This window comes from Leptonychotes weddellii, chromosome 10 (assembly GCF_054177405.1).
Source record: "Leptonychotes weddellii isolate Sample4059 chromosome 10, ASM5417740v2, whole genome shotgun sequence".
Classification (NCBI taxonomy): Eukaryota; Metazoa; Chordata; class Mammalia; order Carnivora; family Phocidae; genus Leptonychotes; species Leptonychotes weddellii.
The window spans coordinates 51,502,039-51,518,671 of record NC_138378.1 but is presented as its reverse complement, the minus strand read 5'-3'; the positions used below and the strand labels follow the sequence as shown (position 1 = coordinate 51,518,671).

The 16,633-nt window shown below is 43.0% G+C and overlaps 1 protein-coding gene across 3 annotated transcripts in view; it reads right to left on the bottom strand.

The window, feature by feature from the left end:
- The window catches only part of AFF3 (ALF transcription elongation factor 3), a 564,644-nt gene that overhangs the window by 93,536 nt on the left and 454,475 nt on the right, over nt 1-16,633 (bottom strand). For all 3 annotated transcript variants that reach the window (XM_081831996.1, XM_081831995.1, XM_081831997.1), the window contains one exon: nt 7,254-7,294. In XM_081831996.1, coding sequence (XP_081688122.1) covers nt 7,254-7,294 — 41 coding nt within the window. The remainder of the gene's footprint in view (nt 1-7,253; nt 7,295-16,633) is intronic.

Below are 16,633 nucleotides of genomic sequence, written 5' to 3'. Positions count from 1 at the left end.
CCTGGAGGCTGGCATCCACGGGTAATGAGTTTCTGTGTTTGCCACAGAGCCCAGCACAATGCCTTTCCCATCGCAGGGGCTCCGTAGCGCAAACATGCTTCAAAGGAATGAAGGAAGAAAAGGAGCATGAATCACTGGCAGAGAGAGTATGGGAGAGAGCCGTAAGTCGGGGCAGTGGTATGAATCACAGAAACGAGGAGCGGGGCGGGGAGACAGCGAAGGGCTGCACTGCATCTGGTCTCGCCCCCTCTCCGAGACATCAGAGAGTTCTCCACTGGTACTGATTTCTAGTTTAATTCCACTCTAATTGAATGGCACTGGATGATTTTAATCCTTTGAAGTTTTTTTCTTCCAAGTTTTTAATTCCAGTTAGTTAACATACAGTGTTATGGTAGCTTCAGGTGTACAATACAGCGATTCAACACTTCCATACACCACCCTGTGTTCATCATGACAACTGCACTCCTTAATCCCTATCGCCTATTTCATCCATCCCCCCAGCCTCCTCCCTTCTGGGAACCATCAGTTTGTTCTCTATTGTTAAGAGTCTGTTTCTTGGGCGCCTGGGTGGCTCAGTTGGTTAAGTGACTGCCTTCAGCTCAGGTCATGATCCCAGGGTCCTGGGATCGAGTCCCGCATCGGGCTCCCTGCTCTGCGGGGAGTCTGCTTCTCCCTCTCCCACTCCCCCTGCTTGTGTTCCTTCTCTCGCTGTGTCTCTCTCTGTCAAATAAATAAATAAAATTTAAAAAAAAAAAAAAGTCTGTTTCTTGCTTTGTCTTTTCTTTCTTTCCTTTTGCTTATTTGTTTTGTTTCTTAATTTCCACACATGAGTGAAATCATATGGTATTAGTCTTTCTGACTGACTTGTTTTGCTTAGCATTATACCCTCTAACTCCATCCATGTTGTTGCAAATGGCAAGATTTCATTTTTTATGGCTGAATAATATTCCATTATGATATCTATCTATCTATTTCACATCTCCTTTATCCATTCATCAGTTTCTTGCCTACTTTTGGACAGATTTTTTTTAAAGATTTATTTATTTATTTGAAAGAGAGAGAATGAGAATGAGTGGGGGAGGGGCAGAAGGAGAGGAAGAGAATCTCAAGCAGAATCCCCGCTGCTGTGGGGCTTGATCCCACGACCCTGAGTTCATGACCTGAGCCAAAACCAAGAGTCAGACGCTTAAGTGACTGAGCCATCCAGACGCCCCTGGACTGATTTTTTTAATCATTCCAATTTTTCACTCTTTATCTGTGTGGCAATTAATAGTGTTTCTCAATTCTATAGCATCTTCTAGGCATGGACACCTGCTTTAACTCCTAAGTGGTGAGCCCCTGACTGTCAACCTCAGTCTCCTGGGTGGTCTGCTGCCGCGGCATACAGCCAGCTTCAGAAACATATTTTCTGGCTTCAGGCCAAAGTCGTCACCTTTTAACCACAAAATTGCTAGGAACTGTGCTAGGTGCCAGGGATAAAAAGATAACCAAGCCAGAAATGTTAGGATTATTAGAACCATTAGTAGAAACAAAGTATTAGTACAGACTGAATTAACTATTTGTTGGAATGTAAAATGTGGCATGAGCCACCAGTCTGTGGCCCCATCCATGCCTGCTTCGTTGCTATGCGGTGGAGAATGAATCATAATCACTGGGAGTCAGAGGACGTGGAGTTTAGTCCCAGCTCTGCCAGGTGTTACCTTGTGACCTCGGATGAGTCACATCACCTATCTCAGGCTCAGTTTTCTTCTCTGTAAAATGGGCTTCCTAGCTCATGGGGTTGTTGTGAAAATCACAAAATGAGACGGTCAACGTGATAGTGCTTCTAAACTCTAAAGCTCTTTTTAATTTACACAGTATACTAAAAAGACTTCAGTATAAGTAAGGAGTCCCTTGCATTGGAGACACTGCTGTGGGTCTCAAGGGCAGGGTTGATAGACACCCTCTAGCATGCCACATTAGCACCTTCAAAGTTGGAAATTTAAAACTTTTTTAAAAAGTTCTGCATCCTGGACTCTGAAAAACAAACTGGGGGTTCTAGAGGGGAGGGGGGTGGGAGGATGGGTTAGCCTGGTGATGGGTATTGGGGAGGGCACGTTCTGCATGGAGCACTGGGTGTTATACGCAAACAATGCATCATGGAACACTACATCAAAAACTAATGATGTAATGTATGGTGATTAACATAATAACAACAACAAAAAGTTCTGCATCCTCCCCACCCCCTTTTTGGACCCTTTGAGAAGAGACCAACTGTTAGTAGTGCATGGTAACTGTGGCTCTTCTCTCAGGACATCAGGGACATCGTGTAAAATGTTATGCAGAAAGTTACACTTCTGTGCTGGTGGCCACCCCAGCATTCTCCCTTTGTTCGGTTGAAGTTGGTCCACTTGGCAAGGGGTCAGGAAGATGAAACTGGATGCAAACCCCCTACTTTGCAGTCCGATACCCCACCTGGCCCTCCTCACCTTACTCTGGGGCCATTTCCAGTCCTGCCTTTGGATGAATACCAGCCCCACGTGGAAGGAAAACCCCTTCCTTTTAGTCTATATCTCATTTGCTTAATTCCATTACATTCTCCCTAATGGGAAGAGGAGATTTGATCGGTGTGATTTATTTGAATGAGCCCAAAGAGGCCCTTCTTTTTGCAAAGCCAGCATCCCTCTAAGTGGTAAAGCCCTGAGCGAAGGTGCATGGCGGCTTCTGCTCACCACTGCACCCCTGCCCCAGCTCTGCGGCTGGCTGAGCACGTGCGATGCAATCAATAAATGCTCAAGGCATAAGTGAATCAATCAAAGGCAGTTGTTTGGATTTCAGTATAAATGGATCCTGGACCTGAGATATTGCCAGATGGGCAGACAGGTTACAGTCTGGTGATGCATCTCCAAGGCTATAAAAATGTAGCCGTTTCTGGAGTCACACGCTGACATTTCAGAAGATGATTATATGCACAATTTAACCACACGGACACTCGTGCCCTCCAAGTGCCATCGCTTCAACAACTGTTTTCATGTTGGCTTTCTTGCTCATTCCTTTTTTTTTTTTTTAAGTCAGGCACAGTTTTTTTTTTTCCCCCCAGCTCCTCTTATTTCCAGCTGAATGTGATTTATTCATATGAAATTATGCTCCATTTTTATAAAACCCAAGTTACTGCAAATGATGCTTGAGGTTTCACAGAAAATATTAATTCCTGATCTGCTGCTATAAAGCATCCCAGCTCGTTCTGCAGCAGCTCTGTCGCTCGGAGACAGATGGAAGCAGTCCAAGGGTATGATTAACTTCTCAGTCCCGGCAATTTCCTAGTGCTCCTCTTGCCCTAGATTTCAAGATTGACCTCCAGCTTCTCTGCAAATGCACAGTTGCTCAGCTTGATAAATCACACGAATCCCTTTTTTGATCACAGTTATCTACTATTTACTACTTATGAGGCGAAGTTAATCATATTCAGAGGCACTTCATATGCGGCACACATACCCTTCCTTCTCTGAACAGCACTTTGCATATTTTCCACATTACTGGCAGTGTGGCAGCTTTCACAGTGCAGTGAGTATACACCAAAGACACACCTTTATAAATGAGCCTCTTGCCCATTTATCCTTATTCTCCTCTGCCTCTCTCTACCCCATCCGGCACAATGATCCATAAGGAGAAAAAAAAAAAAAAAACACTTGGGAGGCACATTCTAAGGAGTGACTAAGTAAGAAGGAGAGTGTTCCTTTGTAGACTGAGGTTTTCTTCTAATTAGCTTGTTTTACCTTACTGAGAATTTTGCTACCTCTTCCTGCCCTGGTCTCCTACTTTTTTCATGATTTGGGGAATCAGTGGGCCTCTGGTAGGCTAGCTGACGCTCAAAGGCATAAAACAGATGAAAAATTCTACAGTCAGCAGTAGGAAAGAACAACAACAACAAAAAGCGACGTTCTACCCTCATGCAAGGCTTCCTGTCCCTGCAGGGTGGCGCAAGTTAGCTGGGCTGAAGCCCAGATTTGCCTTGCCAGTGTGATCCAGTCTTCAACACTTTGGCTATTTTGGAGGAACCATAAATTCAGCCCATTGTTCAGGCAAAACCAAACAAGGCCACACGTTTTCATTGGAGGTGACCACAGAAGATTTTTACATTTAGGTAATGGAAATCTCGTAGTTTTAATTTATCAAGGTTGTGCATTGATTGCTTAGGGCCCACTGAACTTTAAAGCACAGTCTTAACTGTGAGATACTGGATTTCTGCTAGAATGTCTATTTAACCAAGAAACTGGAGAAATGAAAAGATAGACAAGATTGGCCTTCAAAAGGCATCTGGATGTTCTCTCATCTCAGACACCCCAAAGGGACAAGATTTCTACCTGCCATTAGAAAGAAAAGGGAGTGGCCAACTCGTCTCATCAAGTTAGGTCTCTAAGACTTGGATGCAGGTTTTCTCACGGGGAAGCAGAGAACAGCTACTGGCTTCCTTCAGTGTATGCTCACACCCACCAACGACCTCAAAGTCATCATCAAGTTCACATCTTGAAACAAAATGGCTCTGCTCCTGTATCAAATGTCCTTGGGTCCACCAGCTACTCAAGGTGGTTAGAAGGCTAACTGGAAGTGAAAGGGGCCCACATGTGACCAAACTAGCAGGACAGGAGACAAGAAGTCCACAGTGGCACAGCCTAAGCCACCATGGGCTGTTCTGCCTAACTGCAGAACTCAGGAAAGCACCTTGTAAGGTCTTAAAAGTGCTGCCATTTTCTAGGACAAAATGAAAGTGCTGCCTCATCATAATGGAATTTTATATCAAGAAGTGATAACAACAGGCCGAAAATAATAGTTCAGGAAAACAGAATAGTTCATGTAAATGAATACCCTGCTCTCAGTAGCCAGAGATACTGGGGTAAGATCTCCACCTTGGGAAGGTCACGACTTGGGGGAAATCTTTACTCAATTCCATTCCCACCCTGAGGTGGTTCCTCTGACAGACAGAATATTGGGCGAGACATGCAGTAGTATGACCCAGAGTCACATTCATCATTTTCTAGAAAATACTGGTTTATTCAACAAAATAAGTAATGTGCTAGAAAATGACATCTACTACTTGGTAAGTTAGCATTCCCTAATTTAAGAAAATAGAAAATATAAATCCCATGAACTCAGTAGGTGTTTTAAGTCCTTATTTTAAAAAAGGATTTAAAATTGTATCTCCAAATGATTACAGATACTTCTCACTTCTGGAAATTACTTGTGTGGCCCTGAATTCATGGGAAACAGAATAGAGGAAGCACAGGGAAGGTAGCTTTAACAACTGCATTGTAAGAAAAGCAAAGTCAACTCATTACTTTAAAATGAGCCAAATCCCCCCAGTTTTGAACAGAAAAACCTTTAGACTTAAGGGAGCAATGCTCTATTACATTTAAAGAGGGGGAAATTCATAAGAAGAGAAATTACAATGGGAACCTCTGTTTCTTGGGAATGGACTTTTTTTCTCACAGTATTCTGCTGTTAGCAGTTATATAATCAACAGGGGCTAAGATGCTAACTTACTAGTTGACTAACTATTGGTTTTGATGAGGGGTTTTAGAGAGAATATCAAAAAAGTCAAGGGGAATAGTACTGCTCATCATTAAAATCCATGCACGTTTTCTATCCAGGACAGAGTCATGTATGTTTTGGGAAGCAGCCTTAGAATGCATCAGTTCTAGTCTCTGATGATTTGTCTTTGTATTTGCAGCCATGTCTTCAAAGGAATTCCCCATTTTCCTGAAATAGGTTTTGATTCATTCTACCAAAGGTCATAATGATGTTTTGCATCTCTCTCTATATATAGCTTTATTGAAATATAATTTAGATACCATAAAGCTCACCCATTTAAAATGTGCAATTTGATGGCTTTTAGTAGAGGGCTGTGAAACCATCACCATAATCTAATTTTACAACATTTTCAATACCCCTAAAAGAAATCTTCTAACCATTGGCAGTAACATAATATTATAAACTGAGGGCCTTTGCTTGCTTTTCAATGCATTTTGTTGAAGGAAACTCTTACTTAATAAGTCAGAGGGAAAAAAGAAATATGTACAGGAAAGGAATTAATGTGTCAGATTTTCAATGTTTCGATCCAGAGTGTCTTTCTACCAACAGACTCAGTACAGTTATCAGCTTTTGTGAAAATCCCAGAAGCAATTCCCAGAAGATCATGTGGCAGCCCCTCTCAGAGCACACAAGCTTGTGTGGTTGTCATGGGGAAGGCTTTTCAACTGAAATAAAAATACTCACGCTCAGCCTGCCACCATAGAGAAAATGCTTTTCACCCATGAACACAGATAATTTGCCTAAGTGACAGGTTTTACCTTGGAGAAGCACTGAACTGAGCTAGTTGACACAGTCAATTATTGTTCAGTCAAAAAGAAAAAAAAAAAAAAACAAGAACTGAGAAGAAAAGGAAGGTAGTGACAGTTAGCTAGATAATGCTGAGGTGCCCACCAGCCAGCCAGGGGAACATCTCCTCCAGCTGGTTCCAACACTGCAAGAACCTCCCTTGTGGACAGAAGTGGGCTTCCTCTTCACCTCCTGACAGTTCTTTAAGAAACACACACACACCCCAACCTTAGTAAATGAAAACTCAAAAACCAACCAAAACAAAAGGGTCTGGTCTGTTCCTAAAAGTAACTCTGTATGTCCCTGTTCAGCTCTCTTTACACACAGCTTTTTGGGCAGAGCAGGATGTGAAATGCAGCTTGAGTGTGTTTAATGATTAGGTTTATATATCTCGTTCAATAACACAAGTCCAAAAACACAAGCCAAAGCCAGGAGTAAAAAGTCAGGCACTCAGAACCGTGAACTGGGTTATGTGCATGAAGTATTTCAAGAGAGAATTTCATCAAAAGACAGGCAGCTCCTGGTGAAGCGCTATGGAAAAAGTCTGAAGAAAACATTTCAAAATAAATGAAACTCTTATTGCTGAAAAATGAGCTTAGATCTCCACCAATTCCAAAGTTCAGAATTTACTGCCCCATTCAGGTCTCTTCCTCTAAGTTTCTTGTCTCCTGTTTCATTGCACAACAAGGGGTTCTTCACACTTTCTATGAAATACAACAAGGCGATTTTTGCAGTAATAAACTCCACACATGCATGACAAATCCAAGCATGCAAAATGTTTAACATCCCAGTTCACAGATACTTTAGGGACAAAATCCGATTATGAATTATATGCCACAATAAACAGGGCTCAATGTTTCATAAAGCAATTTATAGTTCATAAAAATGACAAAATGTACCTGTCAGACAGAGCGTGGAGAGCAGTTCTCTGGGCTGCCTGCTGGAAGGAAGGGCAGAGATGTTTATTTAATATTCTGACTTTAAACTATGTACTCAATCAACACTTTTAAAAATCTGGTGTCACACACATTTTTGCCATGTGGCCAAATATTAAACTACTAGCAACATAGTAGAGAACCCCATCATGTTAAGAAATGAAGGCTTCCAGAACAGTTGACAGAAGCCCCCGCAGCACACCCCTGCCACCAGGGGGCGAGCGCGGGGAGGCACGGAGTACTCGGCAGGTGAGGTTAGACCAGTCTCTGGAGACCAGGAGAGAGGATCAGAGCTGCTGCATTTTTACTCTATGACATCGCTTTTCCCATGGTTTTATTCTACTTTCCTGTAAGAAAAAAATCTGTCTTGGCTCCTTTGTAGCTTCTTTCTCAATGAAAGCGTAATTTTTGACTCAGTTTTCAGATTTATTAAACAAGTCACCACAAATGGAAATTGGAATGCTGACTGGAAATGTGATGATATTATGAGATTATTGATTTGTTTTAGGCATAGTAATGACGTCGGGGTGATTTTTAAAAGAGTCTTTTAGAGATCCATATTGAAATATTTATGGATACAATTATATGATGTTGGGATTTGCTTTAAAACAAGACAGTTGGAGGGAAGGGAGGGTGGGTGGGCATTTATAAATGAAACAAGAGGGCCTTGGGTTGGTAACTGTTGAAGCTAGGTGATGAGCACATTGGGAGATGATTATATTATTCTGGGCATTTCTGTAATGCTTTTGAAACTTTCCCTACTACCAAAACAAAGAGAAAAAGAAAAGAAAAAGGCCACAATTTCTCCATCAGATTCTCTCAGGTTTGTAATCACTTTCTTTTTGTCTGCCTTCTCTATGTTTTTGTACATTGGCTTTCTATCACTGAGCACTCTGAGACTTCAGAAGGCCAAGGTCACACTCTGTTCTCTGTCTCAGAAGTTATAATTGGGAGGGGATGAAAGCATGGCCTGTAAAACCAAGGCTTACTCAGGGTGCACCAGGAAATAAAGAGTGCATATAGTTCATTTTCACCATGTATGCTACACATGTCAAGTTTACTGCTTACCAGGGACACCAAAATTTTTCCCATGCTATTCCTCATTCCATTTAGACAGCAGACAAAATAGACAGAATCTTCAAATTAGAAAAAGAAAATGACACATCAGCGTCATCAATCCTATTGCAGAAATGAAATATATCCTTGGTGGGAGCTGCATATCCTTGGATCAATCAGTCCAACACTTACTGAATTCCTACTGTGTAGAGACTATTATGCTGGGCTCCAGGAGGGACAAAAACAAAAGCAGAATAAGTAGTCATTGTCTTGGAGAAGCTCCATCCCTAGGTAAGAAGTCACACTGGAGGTCCAGGGATGACTTGAGGACACATATGAAATAACATGTGAATGAAAAGGTTGAGGTAGGACAGTGTTAGGAAGATGCAGGTCTGAATGACAGCTAATGGTTGGTGGACCAGTAGCTCCTCAACAGTGCCTAGAACTGTTAGCACGTGCTCGGTAAATATCCACTGAGTAAACAGTCAATGAATGAATCCATTAGGGAGTCCTTCCCACTGAAATTCGAGCAGAACTTTAAAGACAAGGAGTGTCTGGAATTGAGTAGGGGTGTTTCTTCGTTTTACATTCATGAGGGGTATCACTACTGGCTTGTAGTGCCTGGGGTTGGGGATGCTAAAACCTTTCAAAGATCAGGAAGGTCCTTTGTACAGTGAGGACAGGTCCCCTTAAAGTGACAAGGGTAGCTCTAGGGAGAAATATCACAGCAAAGTAGAAATGAAAGTCAGATTTGAAAGAAGTCAGATTTGCTTCTGGGCCGGGCAAAAGGAACTGGAAAACAAACAAATAAGAGGAACCTTGATAATTCCCACAAATGATATCACCACACTGATTTAAGAAAAAACATAATCTAGCAAAACCCGACAATCTAAGGGGTTACTGCCTCCGCTCTCCCCCCTGGTTTCCAGCAAATTAAGGCCCAAATGTCCTGGCATTCCAGTGTCACATAATTAGTCCAAGAGAGGAAAGAAGAATAACCACAGAGCTTCTCTTGGTGAGGACACCGGAGGGAGTAGGAAGAAGCACGGGGTAAGAGGTGAGAAGCCTGAGCTGAACACTTGGAGCCCTGGAGCCCCCTCCGATACCTCAGAGGATGGGTACTTCCTTCTCTCGCGCTCCTTGCTCTGTGCTCTCCTGGAGGGCCAGCCTAGGAGCATGCCCACAAAAAGCACCCAGCAAGGGATGGGCTACCATCATTGTGCCCAGGTTTGTCTCCTAAAGGGTTCTCTTATCACTCATCAAGATGGCTTTCACTTTGGCAGCTATCCTTGAAAAGAACTAAACTCTCTATTCTTGACTCTGGCTAAATATACAAAAAGAATTTGGAACTCCCCAAAGGAAAGATGGCATGCATTACTAGTACAGTCTCTTGACATCATCTCAGCAGGAGGCACTGGACACCGACTCTTCCTGGAATAACAAAAATCATAAGGGATGTGACTGCAAGCTCAACAGAAACCTCTCACATGGTCTCTGCAGTTTCCCCATCCATGGGTGTCAATGTTTAAAAAGTCTATTGACTCTTTTCTCTCCTGCCTCCAAATACCTCCTGCTGACTTTTGTGATAAGGAAACACTGTGCTTTTTGATGTGCAGCCTATGAGAAAATTATTTAGAAAGCAAAAGCAAAAGCAAAACAAACAAAAAATGAGAAACTCAGCCGCTCAGCCATCACTGGAGTGATGCATCCCAGGTGTTGGCACCTTTTGAGAATATCTCCGTAGGCCTGATGTTGGCTGAGTCCTCCTCACATAAGCTGACCTAGAAGCTTGGGGCAGGGACTGCTTTTCCTTAGCAGACGGATGTGATGCTGGGGCCAAAAGGCTTTGATGTATGTCACGGACATAGGAAGGTTTAGACATCAGTCATGCCACCAGTCACTAAGTGATGTCCGTCTGAGCCAGTCACTCTTCAAGCTGTCTGCACGATGCGTGTTACCACCCACTTCATGCTGTGGTATTTAGCACACTGACTGCCTGCACCACTATTTTCAATGCCTGGTTTTGATTGTGCTATTTAATTTGCAGTTATTCTACATCATTAAAAACTTTACAGAGGGTGACTCATCATCCATCAAGAAAAGAGATGAGAGTATTTTAACCATTTTAAATAATTCCTTGAGAAAATAAAAGCTTTATGGCATTAGATTAAAACTGTATGTCATATAGCAAGGCAAAGACCACAATTTTTTTTTTTTTTTTACTGCCTCCTCTCTTAAAAGTAGTTTGACTTTTGCATACTATTTCACTTCATGGTTGGAAAATAATAAAATAAATAAACATTGGAATTAAAGAGCAGAGAAAAAATTACTTAGGTGTCTCATGACTGAAGCCTGAAAAACTACTCATAGTAAGCTAGATGAATTGCCCAATTTCCTTCTTTCAAGAGTTGTACATTACAGCAACCATATTTTTCTCTTCCTAAATCATCATCTCCTCTAGTAACTTTCCTCTTATTCAGTTCTCAGCAAAATAGGTTGAGAAGGTTAAGAGAATGCTTCATTGATCTCTCCTGAGTTCATTACTCATTCATGAATGACTCTGAAGCATAAGTCTATGAGACAAAACAAGTTTTCCACCAGAAATAATCATTTTCCAGGTTCTCTCCAGGAGATGACATCTTTTCTCTGTCTTTATCATAGCAAGCTCGGTGTTTTGGCACATAATCAGTAGACATTCAGGTTTCAATGTATGCTAAATGAATTACCAGTCACAATCTGTTACTGAAGGGAACTCAAAGAGGAAATTAAGTGTCCTTCTTGTAATTGGGTTGTGCATAGAACAAGTTTATGGATATTGGAGTAGGGAGGAGAATGAAAGGAAGAGGCTGAAATTCAGAGGGGTCTCAGGATGATCCAATTTCTTTTTTACTTAACAAAAACAGACTAACATGCAGACAGCTCTGTAATTTGATCTAAAATACCTACAATGTACAGGTACGGGGCTCGGCCTGGGTGACAGGAAAAATGGACAAAACCCTCCCCATATTGTACTTAGGGTCTAGAGTGAGTCAGACATGAAAAGTTAAACATATACAAACATTCTAGATGACAAGCACTATGACAGAAGAGCACAGGGTTCTATGAAACCGAATATGAAGGAGACCTCATTTGGAACGAATGGTCAGGGAAGGCTTGCTAACTAAGTAAAGCACAAAAAAGCCGATGCCTGAAGGATAAAGAAGTTACTGACCCAGAGAAACTGGAGTGAGTGGGGAAGGAAGGGGTCCAGTCAGGGAAGACAATTTGGGAGCAAAGGCCTGAGGTAGGCCTAGATCCTTGCTCAGTTGAAGAACTATAGGAAGGACACTGGGGGGGAGCTCAGTGAGCAGTGTGGGCAGGGGCATCCCAAGGGCTTTGGAGGTCAGAATAAGGATTTTGGATATGATCCACAGGGCAATAAGAAGACATTGAAGGATTTATATTATGGGAAGTTGGGTGAAGGATGTACGGGACCTGCCTGTACGTTCTTTGCATCTTCTGGTGAATCTATAATTGAAAAGAAAAGAGTAGGGAGTGAGGCAATATAATTGACATTTTTTCAGTTATCACTCTGGCTTCTGTGTGGTGAATGGATTTGAGAGGGAAGGGACAATGTTTGAGATTGTTGCAACAATGTGGGCAAGGGAAGTGCATGGCAGCACTGGAGACAGAGAGAACTTGTGTTACCTTCTGGAGGCAGAACTGAGGGAACTGGTGATTGATGGGGTGTGACAGACCAGGGGAGGGGTCAGTAATGAGTCGCAGGCTTCTGGCTTGAGCACCTGGTAAGCATGGAGAGCCACTGATCGGGGTGTGCAGGACTGGTACAGGAGCAGGGGCAAAGGAAGACTTTAATTTTGGGTGTGTGGAGTTCAAGTTGCTTCCGGGATGTTCAAGCGGAGAGGTTGAGTAGATGGTTGGATACATACACGAGACTGAAGCTGTGTAATTGCCAGTAAAGCACAAGGTACCAATTAACAGTCATAAAAAGGAGATATATGCTGAATTTTCTGGATCTACAGTTTGCTCTCCTTCTCAGAGAAGTAGATTCAGGATTCAAGTGGTTAGAACACATCTTTACTTCTCCATCCACATGTGACTAACCTCTGTCTTTTCTAGAAACAGTAGCAGGTTTGTTATACTGACAGTAAAGCACCTACCTCTGCAAGCAGTGATTTAATCATTTGGCTTCACCTGTGTTAGGACGTTTTCGCCACCTTCAACTACTTGAATAAACACTATCACAGTTAATCTTCGTTCTTCTGTGTTTTGCTGTTACCGAAGCACACTGTGAAATTTAGACTGGATTCATGTATCTTTATAGGAATTCTGTCCGGTAAGGCCTTACTTTTTTCCTGCCACTTTTCTGCAAGTTGAGACTTGTATTTATTCATTTATTTCACTGCTTAATGTCCTTCTACGTCTCTTAGCACATCTTATGTGTCATTAACTTAACTTTTATGCTGTAGCTTTTCATTTTAGTCCTAGCTGATCCAGTCTCTTCCATTTGTTGTTTTCAGTCCGCTTAGTAATATATGCAAGACAAAGGAAAGAGTCTTAAGCTCTTCAGTTTTTCCTCTGTAATAATGAGTCCTGTGAATTTTCAGATTCCTAGAAATGCTGTCTAGGAAGCATTTTGTTCAGTAGACTTTGACCTTATCCTGTTCTCTGCAGGGGTCAGGCAGAGTCAGAGATGACAATGTAATTTATGATCCAAATAAGAACATTTTGGAGAATGAAAGGGGATGCTACCCAGATGGGAGTCAGGGGCAACAGGAGAAAACCCTGTTCTTCTGGGCACGCTGGGCTGCATGGCCGCTCTAATAAAGACAACTTTGCACAAATATAAGTAAGATCAGGACGAGAAGACAGAATTTCAGGGGCTTAGGAGCTTGGTAATAAAGAAAGCAAACAGCGGAATGGGGTCAGCAGCAGGCAAATTACTTGCATTCTTGTTTCTTTAAGTGAAGCCAATGTTTCTGTCATTTTCCCCCTTCTCTTTCCAGCTACTCTTCCTTTTATTTAGATTCTGCCTAATCTGAGGTTTAGTTCATCCTTTTTATAAGTGCTCCTTGACCAAGGCTTTTGTTGATCTTCCTCTCTCTGAACTCCTAGCCCAGAACATGTGTTAGCACCGGGCTCTTTTCTTTCTTGAGGAGTTTGCCATTTGCTTCCTGGGAATTCTAATCCTGACTCTTCCAGCTCCTTGAGGCTCAGTGAAGGTGGAAACCCTAGCCCATCCCCCTCACCGGAAAGGGCTTCCTGGAGACTGACAACACTTGCAGTGGGATTCACAGGCAGGATGTGAATAGGTAACTTAATGGGGATGATATATTGCCACTATTTATTTGCCACAGTGGCAATCTAAGAGATTTGTTGAAATACATTTTTTTTTTCTTTGCTCTATATTCTTTATTTCACTTTCTTTAAAAACTAGGGTACACTTTCCTTTTTGGAGAAAGTTTCATTAGTTTCCCCCCGCCCCCCCACTGGATTGCTTAGATTTGTTTATGTCTACCAGAAATTCCATAAAGACAATAACAAGTATTTATTGAGCACCTATTATATCCCATGGAAAATGCTGATTGGGGTTGACAATACCAGATGAAGTCTGCCCGTACAACGATATCTCATAATTTGGCTCCTTTAACCAGCTTACTGATTTAGGGGACTTGTTTGAGGCCAGACTGTCAGTGACAGTCCTAATTTGGCCATTCAGATCTTCTGAGAGGGATTAAGAGAGACACGCTTTTTTTTTTTTTTTTTAAAGATTTTATTTATTTAATTGACACAAAGAGAGAGAGAGAGAGAGAGGGACAGCTAGAGAGGGAACACAAGCAGGGGGAGTGGGAGAGGGAGAAGCAGGCTCTCCACCGAGCAGGGAGCCCGATGCGGGGCTCGATCCCAGGACCCTGGGATCATGACCTGAGCTGAAGGCAGTCGCTTAACCAACTGAGCCACCCAGGTGCCCCGAGACACACTTGTTTTCACTGAGCATTTCCTGGACATAAACTATGAGCAGTTTGTGATATCCACTGTGCAGGATGACAAGCTCCTGACTCTAGGTCCTGGAGACTTTTGCCTTCACAAATGAAAATTTTGGGGCAGCCACTAGGAATTAGGAGAAAGAAGGGAAAGGTGTGTGGACAATGTGAGCACATGCCATGGGGGCACCCGTCCACGGTGGCTGACATCAGACTCCTCCCACAGGGGCTGGGGCTCCACTGAGGGCCTGGAAGATACAACCCTAGACAGTGGGTCATACTGACTGCTACAAGGGCAACAACACGGGTCAGAGGGTCCCAGTGGCTTCCTGGAGGAAGTCTGTGGGGCAGGGAGGCTGGTGTGGGAGTGGTTAAGAGGTCAGTGTGAAGTGTAGGGATGATGGTAGGAAGAACCATGGCTGTGCATGAGGCTATTAGCATTCAGCACGATGCTGGGGGGTGGCTGTAGAAGTAAGCTGAGTGATATCCAGCCCCAAGCCAGGTCAGAGGAACAACTTGTCCCATGGCAAGTAGCTGTACCTACCTGGCCAGCTGGACACTTACCCCATAAAGGGCCAGACTTAGGGAGGCTAGACACCAGTTCCTTGAGGACAGCAAGTGAGCACCCGTTACTTTATTGAACCAACCCTTTGTACAAGGTCTAACTGACATTCAGGTTTGTCTAACCGACATTCAGGGCCAACCGACAGTGGCCCTGTCTCTCTTCTCCTTCTTTCTCTGCCTCCTCCCCTCCTCCTCACTCTCTCCCCTAAAACTCCAGATCTTCTCCCCTCTTCCTCCTCCTACCTTCCAGATCTATTCCTCTATAATTAGCTTCTTGCCTTTTCTGATATAAATCAATTTTCCTGGCTTCTTCCTGTACTCCTCTCCTTTTATTACTACACAGGCATTAAAAAAAGTTCCAGCAACGTAAATAAAGAACATTCCTGGGGAGAAGGGAGAGGAGAAGAGGCAGAAGGAAGGGGGAGGATGTTAAAATGTGCATTCTAACAGCTTCACAGTAACACATACTTATATTAATATAAAATGTTTTCTATTAATCTACTTTAGTATTTTTGTCCAGTTACCTTAAGATATTGAAACAGGGGTTCGGTAAGTCTGACTTGCTCACAGTCAGAGCCGGTAAGAAATGGCACCCCAGCCCTGCCTTTGCCTCACCTTGGACTATCCTTGGCAGAGGGTGAAGGGAAGGGGACCAGAGGAATTTGGAATTCTGCCAGTCTCAGTGTGACGGGGACTGGTGGGATGCTGAGTGGACGCTAACACACCCAGGGGCAAGCTTTCTGTGGGGACATTAATGAAGAGGAAGCCTAGGAGTCACCTTTGAGACAGGCGTTTGCAAAGGAGATGGGTGGATTTTAGGTTTCTGGGACTAAAGTCTTTTCCTCAAGAGGTTTACAGGTAGAAGCATATTGTTTATCTCAGAGCTTGCCAGAAACTCCTGAGGAAAAAGTCATTTTTACTTCCAGAGCTCACATGACAGAATTGCATATAATAAGGAGATGCCTGCCTGGGTCAGGGCTAGGAAGGTGCAGACATCACTGAGGATTCACCAGGCAAATGGAGCAAACCCACCAGTATTGTTGGATGATGGTGAAAGATCCAAGCTTGGCTGTAAATTCTCACAATGGTGAGAGTGGTGGAAACATTTGGATTCTGGGACAGAACACTGGCAAGGCAATAGCCTTCCGTGTGTGTGTGAGTGTATGTGTGTGTGTGTGTGTGAGTGTGTGTGTGTGTGTGTGCATGTTCATCTAGCAACTGCAATTTCAAAGTGGAAGCAAACAAGTAAGAATGACCATCATATCTAAGGATGGTTGTTGAGTAGCTTGGAGATACTCCACAGGTAGTATGTGGATTTAAATGATTCCTGGTTGTTGGGAATGGAAGGTTAAATTTGGAGTATGGAGGGGATGCAATCTAAGAGCCCTGCAGGTTCTACCATGGCTTTGTAGCCCACTGGTTAGGGTTTTGGTCATTCACACACTCCTAGAACTCATCTCACAGAGCAATTTCAGTGCAAGCCAGACCTTGAGCATGGCCAAGATGGTGATGGCCTGTTAACAACTCTCATCTGTGGCATAGCAGGGGATACTGGGTTCAGTCACTTCCTACTTTGTTGGGTTTGCCAAATGCCTTTATCCTTATGCTACCTCAACATAATGCTTTGGTGGAGACCCATTCATTTTCCACCGGCCTTGGTAGGTGTTTAATTATCATGAATGCAACTGGGGTCCAAGTTGTGTGGCATATAAACATGACTTTTTTATTGTATAAAGATGA